The 20437-nt window shown below is 43.6% G+C and overlaps 1 protein-coding gene across 1 annotated transcript in view; it reads right to left on the bottom strand.

Annotated features, from left to right (window-relative positions):
• The window catches only part of rsrc1 (arginine/serine-rich coiled-coil 1), a 191930-nt gene that overhangs the window by 99511 nt on the left and 71982 nt on the right, over window positions 1-20437 (bottom strand). The window contains 1 exon segment of the mRNA NM_001140733.1: window positions 14660-14696. Within this exon segment, the coding sequence (NP_001134205.1) occupies window positions 14660-14696 (37 nt within the window).

Genomic DNA, 20437 nt, shown 5'->3' with positions numbered 1-20437 from the left:
ACTCCAGATCATCGCAGCTAGCTAGCTGCTACCGAGTGGCCCAGCCCCGAAGCTAGCCTTGAGCCAGGCCCATCTCCTGGCTTGCTCAGTGGAGCATATGATCACTCGGCTGCACAACTGATGCCTCCCGGACTCTTCACTAACACGACTAGAAGCCACTACATTACCGGATTCCTGAAGTAAGCTCTGGACCTTTGCATCGGATCATCGCAGCTAGCTAGCTGCTACCGAGTGGCTATAGTGGCTAACACCCTTGTCCCGAAGCTAGCACCAGTTAGCCTCGAGCCAGGCGCATCTCCTGGCTAGCAAACAAAATGATTCCAGCTACCTCTTTAGCCAATTGGCCTGGACCATTTGTCGACACGGAGCCCCGTCGATCCATCACGACTGGTCTGTCGACATAAATCCGTCCGATGTGCCCTCAACCGGCCTTTGCCGGACGTCAGTGAAGATGCTTCTGCTAGCCCCGGCCTGCTAGCTTCATGAACGCCGTGTCTCCCGCTTGCTAGCATAGTAACGACTACCTAACAGCTTCCCTGTTTCATCTATTGCTGTTCACTGGACCCTATGATCACTTGGCTACATAGCTGATGCCTGCTGGACTGTTCATTAATCACGGTACTCCATTTTGTTTATCTGTCGGCCCCAGCCTCGAACTCAGGCCCTGTGTGTAGTTAACTGACCCTCTCTGCCCATTCATCGCCATTTTACCTGTTGTTGTTGTCTTAGCTGATTAGCTGTTGTTGTCTTACCCGTTGTCTTAACTAGCTCTCCCAATCAACACCTTTGATTGCTTTATGCCTCGCTTTATGTCTCTCTCTGTCAATATGCCTTGTATACGGTTGTTTAGGGTAGTTATCATTGTTTTATTTTACTGCGGAGCCCCTAGTCCCACTCAACATGCCTCAGATACCTCTTTTGTCCCACCTCCAACACATGCGGTGACCTCACCTAGCATAACTAGTGCCTCCAGAGATGCTACCTCTCTTATTGTCACTCAATACCTAGGTTTACCTCCACTGTACCCACACCCTACCACCTATCAGCTGTCTGTACATTATGCCCTAAATCTAGCCTACCACGGCCAGAAATCTGCTCCTTTTATTCTCTGTCCACAACGCACTAGACGACCAGTTTTGATAGCCTTTAGCCGTACCCTCAACCTACTCCTCCTCTGTTCCTCGGGTGATGTAGAGGCTAACCCAGGCCCTATGTGTCCCCAGGTGCTCTCATTTGTTGACTTCTGTAACCGTAAAAGTCATGGTTCCATGCATGTTAACATCAGAAGCCTCCTCCCTAAGTTTGTTTTACTCACTGCTTTAGCACACTCCGCCAACCCTGATGTCCTTGCCGTGTCTGAATCTTGGCTTAGGAAGGCCACCAAAAATTCAGAGATTTCCATCCCCAAGTACAACATTTTCCATCAAGATAGAACTGCCAAAGGGGGAGGAGTTGCAATCTACTGCAGAGATAGGGTTGTGCCGTGGCGGAGATCTTTGTGGGCTATACTCGGCCTTGTCTCAGGATGGTAAGTTGGTGGTTGAAGGTATCCCTCTAGTGGTGTGGGGGCTGTGCTTTGGCAAAGTGAGTGGGGTTATATCCTGCCTGTTTGGCCCTGTCCGGGGGTATCGTTGGATGGGGCCACAGTGTCTCCCGACCCCTCCTGTCTCAGCCTCCAGTCTTTATCTTGCAGTAGTTTATGTGTCGGGGGGCTAGGGTCAGTCTGTTACATCTGGAGTATTTCTCTGGTCTTATCCGGTGTCCTGTGTGAATTTAAGTATGCTCTCTCTAATTCTCTCTCTTTCTTTCTTTCTCTCTCTTTTGGAGGACCTGAGCACTAGGACCATGCCTCAGGACTACCTGGCCTGATGACTCTTTGCTGTCCCCAGTCCACCTGGCCGTGCTGCTGCTCCAGTTTCAACTGTTCTGCCTGCGGCTATGGAACCCAGACCTGTTCACCGGACGTGCTACCTGTCCCAGACCAGCTGTTTTCAACTCTCTAGAGAGTAGATAATCTCAATGATCGGCTATGAAAAGCCAACTGACATTTACTCCTGAGGTGCTGACCTGTTGCACCCTCGACATCCACTGTGATTATTATTATTTGACCCTGCTGGTCATCTATGAACATTTGAACATCTTGGCCATGTTCTGTTATAATCTCCGACTGGCACAGCCAGAAGAGGACTGGCCCACCACTCATAGCCTGGTTCCTCTCTAGGTTTCTTCCTAGGTTCTTGCCTTTCTAGGGAGTTTTTCCTAGACAACGTGCTTCTACACCTGCATTGCTTGCTGTTTGGGGTTTTAGGCTGAGTTTCTGTACAGCACTTTGTGACATCAGCTGATGTAAGAAGGGCTTTATAAATACATTTGATTGAGATAGCCTGCAAAGTTCTGTCATACTTTCCAGGTCTATGCCCAAACAGTTCCAGCTTCTAATTAAAAACAAAAATCTCTCCAGAAATAAGTCTCTCACTTTTGCCGCCCTCAGCTCACCAGCTGTGAACTGGACACCATATGTGAATTGATTGCCCCCATCTATCTTCAGAGTTCGTTCTGTTAGGTGACCTAAACTGGAATATGCTTAACACCCCGGCCGTCTACAATCTAAGCTAGATGCCCTCAATCTCACACAAATTATCAAGGAACCCACCAGGTACAACCCTAAATCCGTAAACATGGGCACCCTCATGGATATTATCCTGACCAACTTGGCCTCCAAATACGCCTCTGCTGTTTTCAATCAGGGTCTCAGCGATCACTGCCTCATTGCCTGCATCAGTTATGGGTCCGCGGTCAAACGACCACCCCTCATCACTGTCAAACGCTCCCTAAACACTTCTGCGAGCAGGCCTTTCTAATCGACCTGGCCCGGGTATCCTGGACGGATATTGACCTCATCCCGTCAGCAGAGGATGCCTGGTTGTTCTTTAAAAGTAATTTCCTCACCATCTTAAATAAGCATGCCTCTATCAAAAAAATTGGAAGAGATACAGCCCTTAGTTCACTCCAGACCTGACTGCCCTCGACCAGCACAAAAACATCCTGTGGCGTACTGCACTAGCATCGAATAGTCCCCGCGATATGCAACTTATCAGGGAAGTCAGGAACCAATACACACAGTCAGTTACGAAAGCAAAGGCTAGCTTTCTCAAACAGAAATTTGCATCCTGTAGCTCTAACTCCAAAAGGTTTTGGGACACTAAAAAGTCCATGGAGAATAAGAGCACCTCCTCCCAGCTGCCCACTGAACTGAGGCTAGGAAAAACTGTCACCACCGATAAATCCACGATAATCGAGAATTTCAATAAGCATTTCTCAACGGCTGGCCATGCTTTCCTCCAGGCTACCCCAACCCCGGCCAACAGCTCCGCACCCCCGCAGCTACTTGCCCAAGCCTCCCCAGCTTCTCCTTCAACAAAATCCAGATAGCAGATGTTCTGAAAGAGCTGCAAAACCTGGACCCGTACAAATCAGCTGGGCTAGACAATCTAGACCCTCTCTTTCTAAAATTATCCGCCGTCATTGTAGCAAACCCTATTACTAGTCTGTTCAACCTCTCTTTCGTATCATCTTAAATTCCTAAAGATTGGAAAGCTGCCGCGGTCATCACCCTCTTCAAAGGGGGTTACACTCTAGACCCAAACTGTTACAGACCTATATCCATACTGCCCTGCCTTTCTAAATTCTTCGAAAGCCAAGTTAACAAACAGATCACTGACCATTTCGAATCCCACCGTACCTTCTCCGCTGTGCAATCCGGTTTCTGAGCTGGTCACGGGTGCATCTCAGCCACGTTCAAGGTACTAAACGATATCATAACCGCCATCGATAAAAGACAGTACTGTGCAGCAGTCTTCAACGAACTGGCAAAGGCTTTCGACTCTGTTAATCACCATATTCTTATCGGGAGACTCAACAGCCTTGGTTTCTCAAATGACTACCTCGCCTGCTTCACCAACTACTTCTAAGATAGAGTTCAGTGTGTCAAATCGGAGGGCCTGTTGTCCGGACTTCTGGCCGTCTCTATGTGGGTACCACAGGGTTCAATTCTCGGGCCGACTCTTTTCTCTGTATATAGCAATATACAGATGTCGCTCTTGCTGCGGGTGATTCCTTGATCCACCTCTACACTGACGACACCATTCTGTATACATCTGGCCCTTCTTTGGACACTGTGTTAACCTGTTAGGGCTAGGGGGCAGTATTTACACGGCCGGATAAAAAACGTACCCGATTTAATCTGGTTATTACTACTGCCCAGAAACTAGAATATGCATATAATTGGCTTTGGATAGAAAACACCCTAAAGTTTCTAAAACTGTTTGAATGGTGTCTGTGAGTATAACAGAACTCATATGGCAGGCAAAAACCTGAGAAGATTCCTTACAGGAAGTGGCCTGTCTGACAAGTTCTTGTTCTTCTTGACTCTCTTTATTGAAAACTGAGGATCTTTGCTGTAACGTGACACTTCCTACGGCTCCCATAGGCTCTCAGAACCCGGGAAAAAGCTGAATGATGTAATTCCAGCCCCTGGCTGAAAAACATTAGCGCCTTTGGTAAGTGGTCTATCAGAGGACAATCAGACTGAGGCGCGTGCACGAGGGGACCCCATGTTTTTATTTTCTCTCTCTTTGAACGTAAACACGCTTTCCCGGTCGGAATATTATCGCTTTTTTACGTGAAAAATGGCATAAAAATTGATTTTAAACAGCGGTTGACATGCTTCGAAGTACGGTAATGGAATATTTAGATTTTTTTTGTCACGAAACGCGTCGGGCACGTCACCCTTCTTTACACTTCGGATAGTGTCTTGAACGCACGAACAAAACAGAGGATATTTGAACATAACTATGGATTATTTTGAACCAAACCAACATTTGTTATTGAAGTAGAAGTCCTGGGAGTGCATTCTGACGAAGAACAGCAAAGGTAATAACATTTTTCTTATAGTAAATCTGACTTTGGTGAGGGCTAAACTTGGTGGGTGTCTAAATAGCTAGCCCTGTGATGCCGGGCTATCTACTTAGAATATTGCAAAATGTGCTTTCACCGAAAAGCTATTTTAAAATCGGACATAGCGAGTGCATAGAGGAGTTCTGTATCTATAATTCTTAAAATAATTGTTCTGTTTTTTGTGAACGTTTATCGTGAGTAATTTAGTCAATTCACCGGAAGTTTGCTTGTTCTGAACGTCACATGCTAATGTAAAAAGCTGGTTTTTGATATAAATATGAACTTGATTGAACAAAACATGCATGTATTGTATAACATAATGTCCTAGGCGTGTCATCTGATGAAGATCATCAAAGGTTAGTGCTGCATTTAGCTGTGGTTTGGGTTTATGTGACATTATATGCTAGCTTGAAAAATGGGTGTCTGATTATTTCTGGCTGTGTACTCTGCTGACATAATCTAATGTTTTGCTTTCGTTGTAAAGCCTTTTTGAAATCGGACAGTGTGGTTAGATTAACGAGAGTCTTGTCTTTAAAATGGTGTAAAATAGTCATATGTTTTGAAAAATTGAAGTTTTTGCATTTTTGAGGTTTTTGAATAACGCGCCACGGGATTACACTGGCTGTTACGTAGGTGGGACGATTTGGTGCCACCTACCCTAGAGAGGTTAACAAACCTCCAAACGAGCTTCAATGCCATACAACACTCCTTCCGTGGCCTCTAACTGCTCTTAAACACCAGTAAAACTAAATGCATGCTCTTCAACCGATTGCTGCTCGCACCCACCAGCCTGACTAGCATCACTACTCTGGATGGTTCTGACTTAGAATATGTGGACAACTACAAATACCTTGGTGTCTGGCTAGACTGTAAACTCTCCTTCCAGACTCATATTAAGCATCTCCAAACCAAAATTAAATCTAGCATTGGCTTCCTATTTCGCAACAAAGCCTCATTCACTCACACTGCCAAACATACCCTCGTAAAACTGACTATCCTACCGATCCTCGACTTCGGCGATGTCATTTACAAAATAGCCTCCAACACTATACTCAGCAAACTGGATGCAGTCTATCAGTGTACCATATACCACCCACCACTGCGACCTGTATGCTCTCGTCGGCTGGCCATCGCTACATATTCGTCGCCAGACCCACTGGCTCCAGGTCATCTATAAGTCTTTGCTAGGTAAAGCTCCACCTTATCTCCACCATAACAACACCCAACTGTAGCACGCATTCCAGCAGGTATATCTCACTGGTCATCCCCAAAGCCAACACCTCCTTTGGGTACCTTTCCTTCCAGTTCTCTGCTGCCAATGACTGGAACGAATTGCAAAAATCGCTGAAGTTGGAGACTTATATCTCCCTCAATAACTTTAAGCATCAGCTATCTGAGCAGCTTACTGATCGCTGCAGCTGTACACAGCCCATCTGTAAATAGCTCATCCAACTACCTACCTCATCCCCATATAGTTTTTATTTACTTTTTTTGTTGCTCTTTTGCACACCAGTACTTCTACTTGCACATCATCATCTGCACATCTATCACTCCAGTGTTAATTTGCTCAATTGTAATTACTTCGCTACTATGGCCTATTTATTGCCTTACCTCTGTCATGACGTTGGCCTCTTTTGGTACAGGGAGGACAGTTGACCCCTCCCTTTTGCACACAATCCACCCTGTGTGTAAAGGGTCGTAAAAACTCTAAAATTCCAGGAGAGTCTCTGGCCACATGGCCCATCGAGAGACACAGGAAATTCTTCCAACTCATAGAATTGGAGAGCCAAGCGACATTTTGTTTTCTGAAGAAGGTATGGAAGATTGGTGAAGAATCCAGCTACGAACTGATCCGCTTGGTACCATTTTGTGATACTCAGAAGAGACAATATAGCCATATTACCATAAAACTGTTTATATAATAGACTCAGTTTAAGACTTGCCTCATATGGGTGTATGGAATGTATTAATAAGGATAAAGCTTTTGTAAGACATTGAGATGCTATGTACTGATGTATGTGATAGAATTGTATTTCTGTAACCAAATCTAACTCAGTCATAGGCACGCCCCAGGGACACATACAGGACCAGGCGTCATTTGACCAGCCTGTTCGATGGGCACTATAAAACACTCCCTGATTTACATTTCTCCAGACCAGGCCTACACTCCGTTGGCACATAGGTTCTACCATCTAATTCCTCTACTGAAAGTGAACCATACCACGTGGTTAACTTTTAGACTATTGATACCGACAGAATAAGAACAAGTCTTTGATAGTAATTATTAGTCTGCAGCTAAGTAAATTATATCATCGAACGCGAAGACCAACGAAACCACCATTCTATGACGACATTAATGAATGTCGCTCTGAAAGATCCATCAAAACCGAGAGAGAGAGAGAACGCGGACAAAACTCCCCAACAGAACTACTCTCCAACAAGAATCAGAACGACACACTGAGCGTAAATATATATATTGAATACAATTGTTCCCGAATGAGTGAGCCTTCAATTGTCAATTGTTAATGAACTCTGTGTAAACTTCTCAGCTGACCATTTATGACCCATTGTTCAACAGGCCGACCAGCCTGTTTAGCCCACAAGGGCACATTCCGATACCAATCCTTTGTGACGATAATTACTGTTTGTATGTTTTTCTGTTAATTACTTAGGGTAGTAAATAAATGATTTTAAGACAATTGATGTATGGATGATTTTAGTAAAGACTGGGTTCGTGCAGATACAACAATTTACGACGTTTTGGAATGAGACTGGACTAGAGGTAAATACACCATTTGAACTAGAAGATAATCGACCTATACTATAATAGAATATAATATTATAGTACAGGAAAGTTATATTAGGAAAATTATAGCTTTGTAATCTGAATATTCTCCTTGGTGCCCCGATCTCCTAGTTAATTACAATTAAACGATTAATCAGTTTAGTCGCGTGATAATAATTACAGGGAGCTAATTGATAAACATATCTTCCGTTTAATGGTACCCCCAAAGACACGACACCTCCTTACTCCATTTGCACACATTGTATATAGATTTGTATATTGTGTTATTGACTGTACTTTAGTTTATCCCACGTGTAACTCTGTGTTGTTGTTTATTGTCGCACTGCTTTGCTTTATCTTGGCCAGGTCGCAATTGTAAATGAGAACTTGTTCTCAACTAGCCTACCTGGTTAAATAAAGGTGAAATATATATTTTTTAAACTTATGTAAATGTGATATTTCAACAATTCTAAAAACCTGTTTTTGCTTTGTCATTATAGGGTATTGTGTATGGATTGATGAGAATAAACAAACAATTAAATGTATTTTAGAATAAGGCTGTAACCTAACAAAATGTGGAAAAAGTCGAGGGGTCTGAATACTTTCCGAAGGCACTATGTTAAAAGCCAACAGACAAAGAGCTGTGAATGGATCAGTGGTTCACCAATCAGCGCCTTGATGGGCTTGGCAACAGTAACAACGGGTGGTGTGTAATGAAACTAGGGTGCGAGTGCACTGGGGCCATCAGATGACAAAAACCTCCAGAGGACCATGACACAACATCCCAAGATGTCCATGGTAAAAAAACAGGAACTAGAAAAAACCTCCAGGACCATGACACAACATCCCAAGATGTCCATGGTAAAAAAACAGGAACTAGAAAAAACCTCCAGGACCATGACACAACATCCCAAGACGTCCATGGGAAAAAAACAGGAACTAGAAAAAACCTCCAGGACCATGACACAACATCCCAAGACATCCATGGTAAAAAAACAGGAACTAGAAAAAACCTCCAGGACCATGACACAACATCCCAAGACGTCCATGGTAAAAAAACAGGAACTAGAAAAAACCTCCAGAGGACCATGACACAACATCCCAAGAAGAGGGATTCCTCAAGCCTAGAATGAAGTCCACAGCACAACACAGTTCTACTGTACACTAACTATGGACTCTACCTAAAACCATACATTATTTGATCCTACACCCCACTCAAACATATAAACACAAACATTTACCCAAATCTACCCCAAATCCTTAATGCCCCCTCCCCAGCCTGTGAATAAACTGAGCTAACTAAGTGCTGATTGAGGCAGTAATCCTGATGAATCTGATGTTTTATGTATCGATTGATCTTACTCTTTTATCCACTTCTCCTCTTTAAGCAGCTGTGCATCTGGGCTGATTAGCACCAGTCAGCTCTCTCCCAGGACTAGTACACAGAGCCACGCTGTGTGTGTGCCTGTCACCTGGGACTCAAGCCTCTGTGTGTGTGTGTGTGTGTGTGTGTGTGTGTGTGTGTGTGTGTGTGTGTGTGTGTGTGTGTGTGTGTGTGTGTGTGTGTGTGTGTGGTGGCGTGTGCGCTTGCGAACACACGTACACCCACACCCACGTGTGTAAAAACAGAAACTAAGGCAGAGCACTGGGAGCAATTAACACTGGCACTCTTCTCTCCTCATTCCTACTGATCACATTCATTCAGACAAAATAACACCACCACAAACTAAACCAAACAAATAAGACAAACCCCATACCACAGCGCTAATTGCGAACCTAATTATTGCACCGGCTGCGACTGGTGGCGTAACAAAGCACGCCTCTGTCAAACACTGAGCATCTCTTCATCGCAAAGGAATCAAGGCGCACAGTAATTTGAACAAATATATTTTGTCTTAACTTAATACTATTCAAAACTAGAAATGAATTCTGATTTGGGCCGAGTGGTGTGTATTGATAAACAAAAACAGTGGGTACTTTGAATGAAAAAGACAAACAAAATGTTACTTTATGTGACAAAATAAGCAAGTATAGTGTAGAGAATCATTGTACCATCTAAACCGCTGTGAAATATCTTTTCAATAACCAAAAATATTGTATTTTCATCTGTTTGAAGCTGGTGTACAAAACCACAAGTAAAAGATGCAAAAATAAAACTTAAGAACGGGAAGTATAGACATAGCGCACATAGAACAGATCTAACGCTTTTTAGACTTGCTTTCCATGAGAATGACAGATTTATAACTCGGATTTCTATGTGAATCGGGTTGGGTTGTCCATAAAATAACATATTGCAGCTTTAATTCTGAACTTAGATAGATGCAATACTAGTGAGGGGTTATAGGCCAAAAAACAACAGAAGATCAAAAATATGTCCCCTTCATTGCCCTGGGCCATTGGGATTTCATTAGACCATAGGGCGAAAGTCCTTAGACCAGAGGGCAAAAGTCCTTAGACCAGAGGACAAAAGTCCTTAGACCAGAGGGCAAAAGTCCTTAGACCAGAGGGCAAAAGTCCTTAGACCAGAGGGCAAAAGTCCTTAGACCAGAGGGCAAAAGTCCTTAGACCAGAGGGCAAAAGTCCTTAGACCAGAGGGCAAAAGTCCTTAGACCAGAGGGCAAAAGTCCTTAGACCAGAGGGCAAAAGTCCTTAGACCGGAGGGCAAAAGTCCTTAGACCGGAGGGCAAAAGTCCTTAGACCAGAGGGGGAAAAGTCCTTATAACAGAGGGAAAACGTGAATGCATGCATGCGTGTCGCCACTTATTACCACTCTGCATACAACTTCCTGTCACTTGGCACATTCAAAAAACTGATCACTGTTGGGGTTAAAACGGACATACATTCATCTCTTCTATCATCACGGAGTCTCTTCTGATTCACTCTAAAGCAGGGATGGACAACTCGAGTCCTCGGGGGCCGGAGTGGTCTCACACTTTTCCCCATCCCTAGCAGACACAGCTGATTAAACTAATTGCATTCTAAACTGAAGATCATGATTAGTTAATTATTGGAGTCAGGTGTGTTAGCTGGGGTAAAAGAGTGACACCAATCAGGCCCCAGAGGACTGGAGTTGCCCATCACTGCTCTAAAGAAAGAGAACAAGGACTACACACGTTCAAGATACGGCTTCCTATAGTGGTCCTCTTGCCCCAGCTAGACCTGGATGTGTTTCTGGCAGTGTTTGGAAGAAGACTGTGATCCTGGTGGTTAGTTTGGTGTACTTGGTGCATCATCTAAAGCCTCTCGTAGGGCCTGATCAGAGTTGAACCTCCACACAGAGCCCAGAAGACAACAAAGCGCTGAGGAAACATGAGTTTAAAGGGCAAAGAGGCCCTTTATCTAATTCCCCAGAGTCAGATGAACTCGTGAATAGCATTTTTTATCTCTGCTTGCAGTGACTGGAAGTCTATGGGTATCTGCTATCATCTGACCCATATCTTTCAGAGAATTTGTTTTATCATTTGTTAAACAAAATCTCTTTCTCTCAGCAATTGTATTAGTATAAACTAATATAATGTTCCCATTTTTTTTGCATACAATATAGCTAAGTCTTTGTGTGATTTATTTTATACAGTCTTCTTGGTCATCTTTATGGAGGGTGCCAATAATTTTGGACTTGACCATCTGCTCTTCTCTTAACAGTGATACATCTTGAGGGGATGATAAATTGTTGTTTATGGGGGTACATTTACAGGGGGGTGCCAAAGGGTGCTATAACACCAAACCCCGGGACAGGATTTTATTTACTGTCCTCTGTCCCGAATCGTAATCAGATACTTCCACATACCCCGGCTTTCCTGACGACTGGAGCACAATTTACCCATGTGCATAAACACCCACCATAAATAAGCCACACACACATTCAATATTCGCATATATTTTAAATATCCAGCAGGAAATGGAACTGAAATACAGTTGCACATACAAGCAGAGCACACGTGCGTGTGATGATTAGTGCCTTAAAAATCAGGCTCTGGCATTAAAAGGTCAACTAAAAACACAAACACTGTAGCATTGCTGGAATTTGATCACACACACACACACACACACACACACACACACACACACACACACACACTACTTTGGAGAAAACACACACAGCCAGGCTGTGGCTGTCTCCATCCCTGCCCTCTTGGGGGTTAGGTCCAGCGCACCATGGCCTCTGACCTCTGGGTCAGGGTCAAGAGGGAGTCTGACTGACCGACTGCTGAGATCCCCCCCCCCCCCACCTCTAAAGACAGATTATCCTCCAGCATCTGGGGCTGGACTCTACAGGTCTACAGGTCTGACTACCAGAGGCCTGACGTCCCACTGTGCTCCTATTGTGATCCTACTGTGGTCCCATTGTGGTTAATAAGCCGTTAGAGCTCTTCAAAGTAATGCCGTCATATGGGCAACCACTCTGGAGGTCTAGAAAAAAAGATAAGATACAGTTGGTGTTTATCGTGCGCGTGTGTGTGTGTGTGTGTGTGTGTGTGTGTGTGTGTGTGTGTGTGTGTGTGTGTGTGTGTGTGTGTGACATAGCGTTGCCTCTTGAATACAGTGATATCTGTGAAGTCTATGCAGTCCAATCCATCAGCCATATAGCGGAGTTCAGTCCAGCCAACCAGAGACCTGGTCTTTACATTAGGAATATATAGCTAGCTACCTCCTGTTTACCTAAATGCAAAAGTGCCTACACAGAGGCTGCATCCCCAATTAACCCTATTCCCTTTATAGTGCCCTGCTTAACACTGCTTTTGACTAGGGCTCATAGGGAATCCCTGGTCAAAAGCAGTGCACTATAAAGTGAACAGCGTGCCATTTGGGGCACGACCATATTGATTCCTGCTGTTTATGCATGTAATCTTCTTTTGAATAATTCACACAGTCCTTTTATAGAGTAGTAAATCAATGACCTCCTCCCTGCCTGCGCCTCCCCCCCCACCCACCTGCTCGTCCTCCTCTCTGCTGCTATTCCCGTTCAGTCAGAGGAGCGGGACTCATAACTTCTCACTGCAGAAGGTAGGGGGTAGAGGCAGGTGAAGGAAAACAGAGGGCATTACCGATGAAGTCAATAAAATCTTCTTGGAGTTTTTAGGCCACCACCCTCTCCAGTCTGTACTCTGTTACATGGTATCATGGTGTTGCCAACTGTTATCTTTCTCCATCTCTCCCTCACTGTCTATCCATCTCTCTCGCTTCCTCTTTTCTTCATCCATCTCTCCCTCACCGTCTATCCATCTCTCTCGCTTCCTCTTTTCTTCATCCATCTCTCCCTCACAGTCTCTCCCTCCCTCCCTGTCTCTCACTCCCTCTCCCTCTCTTTCCTTCCATCCCACTCCCTCTCTCAATGGATCTCTCCCTCCTTTCTTCTCTCTCAAGTGAGCTAGTGTCCTCATCTGTTTGGGAGCACCATAAGGACAGAGGTAAGGGTTGAGTGTCTGACACAACATCACAATAAGTACACAAACCATACACAAACTGTACACACCCAGACACGCACCACGAACCAACCAACAGAATTAGGGATGTGGCCAGTGTGCTCCAGCCTAGGCTACCAGTCAGAATGGGTTCGAATCCGACCCACTTCCCTTCTGACTCCTAATTATTCTACCTTTCCTGTCTCCTCTTCACTGTAGGCTCACAAAACCATAAAAAAAAATAATAAAAACACAAAGAATTAGGGAATATGTAAAATTGCATGGCTGAATTTGGGGGCACTTGAATTTGATTAGCAATGCCGCTAAAGATTGTTTGCTGCCCTACAGCATCTGTAAATTAGAAAATCTAACTTTGGGGTCATCTGCTTTCGCGGTGCTGGGGGTCGTTGAGAAAAAAAACATTTACCTTTCATATTGTGGGTAATTTGCGTAGGATGGTGCCTTAAATGCGGGGCGATGGTTTAGTATGCAGGGAGCACGGCTACTCTAGGCTAAGGGAGTTGACTCTGGCTGGCTTTACATCCAGAGTGCCATCACCCCCTTTTGACCTATTTCTATTATTCATCCCACCATCATCAGGAAAATGGGAAAAAAAAGGCACCTGGAATCTGATGTTCGTTCCCACCCAAAAAAGAGGAGAGGAAAACCTTTTCACTTTGTTGCATGGCACTCTGACCCCGGTATTAGAGAGAGAACAGAAGAATCCCAGAGATGTTGGTCATAAAATTTTCAGAACCGTCCCAGGGGTCTTTTTCAGGGGGCCCGACTGACGCACCGGAACGGCCCCGTGTATAGACTTCATATGACAGAGAGAGAGAGAGAGAGAGAGAGATGAGAGAAAGGAGAGAAAGTAGAGAGAGCGAGGGGAAGAGAGAAAAGAAGAGGTACCAAGGAAGTACTGCCAAAATATTTAAAACCCAGAGACATACAATGAGATAACTGATGAAATGTGTAGAAAGGTTCATTGAGTGTGTGTGTGTGTGTGAGCGCGTGCGTGTGTGTGAGTGTGTTGGCATGCGTATGTGTGCTTGTGTGTATGAGAGGGGAGACCGAGTTAAATGTGCCTCATCAAGTCATCACCAACGTCAAGAGGGCAAAAGAATTTCAGTCTCTCTCCCCTCCCGCACACATTTCATCCCCACATCAAAGAGTAATTTAAAACATAACAAAAAGACCAAGGGGGACAGAAATAACAACAGAGAGGGGGGGACGGACAACCAGAGGGAGTGACCCCCCCCTTCCTGACTCTCTCTCTCTCTCTCTCTCTCTCTCTCTCTCTCTCTCTCTCTCTCTCTCTCTCTCTCTCTCTCTCTCTCTCTCTCTCTCTCTCTCTCTCTCTCTCTCTCTCTCTCTCTCTCTCTCTCTCTCTCTCTCTCTCTCTCTCTCTCTCTCAGCATTCAAAGCCCATTCTGATGCATGTTCATTTGGGATGCAGATATCAAAGATGGCTGTGAACAGTGAGGGGGATAGTGAGGGAGCAGGAATTAGAACTTACCAGATGTTCTAATGCTGCTTTGATGCAGGTGCTGTCCCTGCAACACAAGAACACATTTCCTCCTCGTTAAATAAAGTGTTGGCTACGACTCTTTAAATATAAAAAGGATCACACAAAAGCTACAACAGGCATGCGCACACACGTGCACAGACACACACACACACACACACAGAGCGAGAGAGACACACACGCGCACACACCCCACTCCTAACCCCCACCCCTCTTTCCATCCCCGGTGTAACGTTCATAATTGCTGTTTATCAAGGGGTGTTGTTCATTTGGTGTTTTAAAGGGAGAAGCATTTCAAAGGAGGCCTGTCTTCCTCTGTCAGAGACTGTGCTATCATTTCAATACAGAGTGTTAGAGAGGGAACACACACACACAGGGAACAAACAATCGCTCTGGGCAACCAAAATGTGATACCATTAGGATAAAGATAGTACTCTGTGTGTGTGCGCACGTGTATTCTGAAGGTATAGTAATTGCTGTACAAGACATGATACTCAGCTGGTTCCAGGTAACTTTCCATGAAATTGTCCCTTTCCCCTGATCCCATCTGTTTGAACATTTACAGGCTACATTCTGGCCATTTAGCAAACGCTCTTATCCAGAGCGACTTACAGTCCGTGCATTCGACTTAAGGTAGCTATGTAAGACAACCACATATCATAGCCATAACAAGTCAACTTTCCTCAATAAAGTGGCTATCAGCAAAACCCGTGCTAGTAAGAAAAGACAACTGCAAGTGAACAAGAAAGGCAAGTACAAGTTAGCAAATACCCTACATCCAGTCAGAGGGGAAGAGACGAAGCAAGAGGTTTTACTCTGCCCAAAATCTGTCCACGAAGCACAGAATTTTTGTATGGAGGTCAATGACAGTGTCGAATTTGGGCATTGAAAAAAGTAATCGCTAATTTTCTGAGGCTTATTTGATCTAAAATAAGTTTCGTAATGGATAGGTTGTTACGAATGCACTGATATAAGTGGCATTTCAGCAACATACCCAAAAACAACTTTATATCGGAGTTGTACCCATTGTCATAGAGATAGATAGAGGACTCATCATGGATATAACCCGTTTAGCATGGACATTGCAATTCAGGGCTTCCACCATTTTAACCTGTCTGGGTTAGGGGGCAGTATTTTCAAGACCGGATGAAAAACGTACCCAATTTAAACAGGTTACTACTCTGGCCCAGAAACTAGAAAATGCATATTATTAGTAGATTTGGATAGAAAACACTCTGAAGTTTCTAAAACTGTTTGAATGGTGTCTGTGAGTATAACAGAACTCATATGGCAGGCAAAAACCTGAGAAAATCCAAGCAGGAAGTGAAAAGTCTGGGAATTGGAGTTCTTCTTTTGCTTCTCTATCGAAGCTCCAGTGTCTGTGGGGTGACGTTGCACTTCCTAAGGCTTCCATTGGCTGTCTAAAGCCTTCAGAAAGTGGTTTCCGGAGACACCTGAAACCCCACCTCTTTAAGGAATACCTAGGATAGGATAAAGTAATCCTTCTAACCCCCCCCCTAAAAGATTTAGATGCACTATTGTAAAGTGGTTGTTCCACTGGATATCATAAGGTGAATGCACCAATTTGTAAGTCGCTCTGGATAAGAGCGTCTGCTAAATGACTTAAATGTAAAATGTTTGAGCATTTTCCTGTCACTGGGCAGATAATAGGAGCTCAGTTACTGAGTGGTCTGCCAGGCAACAAAGGGATTGGATATGCTCGGTCCCGCGAGCGCGCCCCTCCTTCTTTTTCTCCTTGAATGAATATGCTATGGTCCGGTTGGAATATTATCGCAATTTTACGTTAAAAATACCATAAAGATTGATTTTAAACAGCGTTTGACATGCTTCTAAGTACGGTAATGGAACATTTTGACTTTTCGTCTCTCATTCCGCGCTCGCGCGTTATGCCTTTGGATAAGTGATCTGTACGCACGAACAAAATGGAGGTATTTGGACATAAATATGGATTATTTGGAACAAAAACAAAATTTATTGTGGAAGTAGCAGTCCTGGGAGTGCATTCTGACGAAGATCAGCAAAGGTAATACAATATTTCTAATACTAATTCTGAGTTTAGGTTGCCCCGAATTTGGCGGGTCGCCGTGATGGCTGAGCTATGTACTCAGAATATTGAAAAATGTGCTTTCTCCGTAAAGCTATTTTAAAATCTGACACAGCGGTTGCATAAAGGAGTAGTCTATCTATAATTCTTAAAATAATTGTTATGTATTTTGGCAACGTTTATGATGAGTATTTTTGTAAATTGATGTGCACATTCACTGGACGTTTTGGTGGGAATACATTTTCTGAATATCAATGTAAAATTCTGTTTTTGGATATAAATATGAACTTTATCGAACAAAACATACATGTATTGTGTAACATAATGTCCTAGGAGTGTCATCTGATGAAGACCGTCAAAGGTTAGTGCTTCATTTCGCTGTGTTTTGGGTTTTATTGACACATGTCCTTGCTTGGAAAATGGCTGAGTGATTATTTTTGTCTATGTACTCTCCTAACATAATCTAATGTTTTGCTTTCGCTGTAAAGCCTTTTTGAAATCGGACAATGTGGTTAGATTAACGAGAAGTGTATCTTTAAAATGGTGTAAAATAGTCGTATGTTTGAGAAAGTTGAATTATGACATTTTGTTGTTTTTGAATTTTCCGCCCTGATATTTCACTGGCTGTGTCCCGCAGGTGGGACGCTAGAAGTTAAAGTAGTCAACCGGGTGGGGATTTCTATGAGATGGGAGCAATCAGCCAATGAAGAAGAACATTTACTACTTTAAAATGGACAAATCCTCAGTCGCACTGCCCATGCTGTCAAAGACAATATAATGGCACAGATACAAAGATGAGTGTTCTATCTACCTCTATGGCCTGTTGTTCACACGCGCATCTGCCCTCTCATTGGCTAGAACGGTCCCACCTGATCTTGCCTCCTCCTGCCTGACATCCATCTATGAGGACATGTATTTCCATTGTTGTGTGGTCACTCAAATATCTTGTCAATATAATAGACAATCTTTGATCTAATTCATCCTATGCCGCTCCCAGTTCTCTATCAATCTTACAGTCAGTGTCCCAAATGGCACACTACTCCCTTTAAAATGCACTACTTTTGACTAGAGTCAAAAGTAGCACACTATAAAGGGATAAGGGTGCCATTGGGATGCAACCATGACCAAAATTTGTCCTGATTGCATCAAAAAGGGGCTTTGCTTAATCAAAAGAAAAACATACACACAGAAAAATAATTGGCTTAATTGTTAACCTTCCACAGACAGACAGGCTGATGATATACGTGTGTGTGTTGCCCTGACGTTTTCTGAACTTTGCCATGCTAATAACCCTATCACTACAGAAGGGGAAACGATGTGCTTATTACCGAGGAATAATTAATAAAAAAATGTATGTATTATTATTATCATCAGTGTAGCAGCATCCACCGAATGGAGAGAGGAGGAGGAGGGAAAAACAGTCGATTTAAAAGAGCAAATTGGCAGTAAATAATAGATGCATTTTTGGCACATTTCAAAATTGTAGCAGAGGAACTCAAAAGATCAAGAGAAAGCAAACAGTTCCCCCCCCCTCTCTGCTGACAACCCATACGCTGGCCATGGCAGGCCTTTTGGCTTGTGTGCGTGCTCATATATAAGAAAGAAAGAAAGAAAGAAAGAAAGAAAGAAAGAAAGAAAGAAAGAAAGAAAGAAAGAAAGAAAGAAAGAAAGAAAGAAAGAAAGAAAGAAAGAAAGAAAGAAAGAAAGAAAGAAAGAAAGAAAGAAAGAAAGAAAGAAAGAAAGAAAGAAAGAAAGAAAGAAAGAAAGAAAGAAAGAAAGAAAGAAAGAAAGAAAGAAAGAAAGAAAGAAAGAAAGAAAGAAAGAAAGAAAGAAAGAAAGAAAGAAAGAAAGAAAGAAAGAAATACTTATCGACAGACTTCAGCTCCTAATGTAGCCAGCAGCATCACAGTATAAATCTACACCATTTTTACACCAAAACTCAATCAAATCTCTCCTCTCTCTCTGCCACCCTGTTGCCCCCCTCCCCATACCTATGTCCCTAACCACCTTTCTCCTAATTGTCACGATGGTACCCCGATACCACCCCCCCTCCCAAGTGGCACAAAGCTAATCTGCGATTTCTCATCTCCTCCACAACAAAAAGACAATTCAGTTGAGTTGTTCATTCCTGCATCAGTCACTGGCTGAGCCTGTATGTCAACACTTAAGAAAATCGTCATCTAGTTTTTATTACATTACATTGGCCGTAACACACTGCCCGCATTTATTATACATGAGCTGCCTGGGAGGAAAGAAACAGGCAGACATTTGTTACCACGGTGACAGTGTGCTGTAATCCCCTAATGAAGCGCAATTAACGGGAAACAATTTTACATGGAGCAAGAGCTGGGGCTGCAGTTAAATTATGCTCCCACACTCTCATTCTCTTTCTAGTCTCTCCTCGCTCTTTCCCCCTCCATATCTGTCCCTCTCTCTGTCTATCTACTGTATCTCGAGGCATAGTCTTTTTCTCCCTCCCCCTCAATGCCTAGTGCTGTCATGACTTCATCAATAACCCCCCCACCCCCCATCCCAGGACCGAAGGGACAGCTCATTCCATTAGAGGCCTCTAGGCCAGAGGGAAACACAAGACAGGAGGATCATGTTATTGGCAAATGAATACAGAACAAGCAGTACACAGAGAGAGGAGGACTCACACAGGGCCCTTTAACACTCTCCATCTCTTTTTCTAAACATCATATTTTCTCTCTCTCATCAGGTCTGTAGGGACTCCTGGGCTTTTTCCTTCTCCTTCCCTCACCCCTCCATCCATCCATCCCCGTCTCCCTCCATCCCTCTGTCCCTCCCTCTGCCTTCAACGGGGCCGCATCGATTTCTGAATTAGGCCTGCAATATTAAATAATTAATATACTTGCCATGATTTATGTTTTGCATTAGCAGAATATTAGGTTATCAATCAAAATCCACTTGGTTTAATGCAATAATATTGAAAAACTGTCAGGGGCTGTCCGTCCAATTTGTATTTGAGGCAGCGCAGATAGTAATGTTGGTGTAACACAAGGCCGCCGAGATGGAAGTGGCTGGTTCTACACGCACAGGAGGCAAACTAGAGGAGAGGAGACGAAGAGAGGAAAAGAGAGAGAGGAAGAGAGAGAGACAATAGAAAGAAAGAGAGACAGATGAGGAGGAGGAGGAGAAGGAAAAGAGACAGAGGAGAGAAAGAACGAGTGATGGAAAGACAGAGCGGGAGGTAGGAGTTGGCACTATGGACTCCACCCTGCACAAGCTCTGACTGGTCTCCAATGTTTCATAGTGGTTTGTTTAATGTTATTTTAATAACAATCAGTGAGACATAGTGTAGGGGTGACCTTGTAACATCACTTCCCCTTGAGGTAAAACTAAACCAGGCACAGCCACACCACCGTAACACACACACACACGGTATGACATACTAGGGTTGCAAATTCCGGTACCTTTCTCAAAATTCCCAGGTTTTCCAGAAATCCCGGTTCTTCAATTATTTCTGGATAAGTTAATAGAATTTTGCAACACTATGGGATACTAATAACCTGCAGATATGCTTATATGATTGAATAGCTTATTTATGAGCCAGTCTACATTAGTTGTGAGCCACACACAATAACTACACTGAACAAAAATATAAACGCAACATGCAACAACTTCAATGATTTTACTGAGTTACAGTTCAAAAAAGTAAATCAGTCAATTGAAATGAATTCATT

The sequence above is a fragment of the Salmo salar genome, chromosome ssa09 (assembly GCF_905237065.1).
Source record: "Salmo salar chromosome ssa09, Ssal_v3.1, whole genome shotgun sequence".
Lineage (NCBI taxonomy): Eukaryota > Metazoa > Chordata > Actinopteri > Salmoniformes > Salmonidae > Salmo > Salmo salar.
Note: the sequence above shows the minus strand (reverse complement) of the source record. Positions and strands in the feature narration are given on the sequence as shown.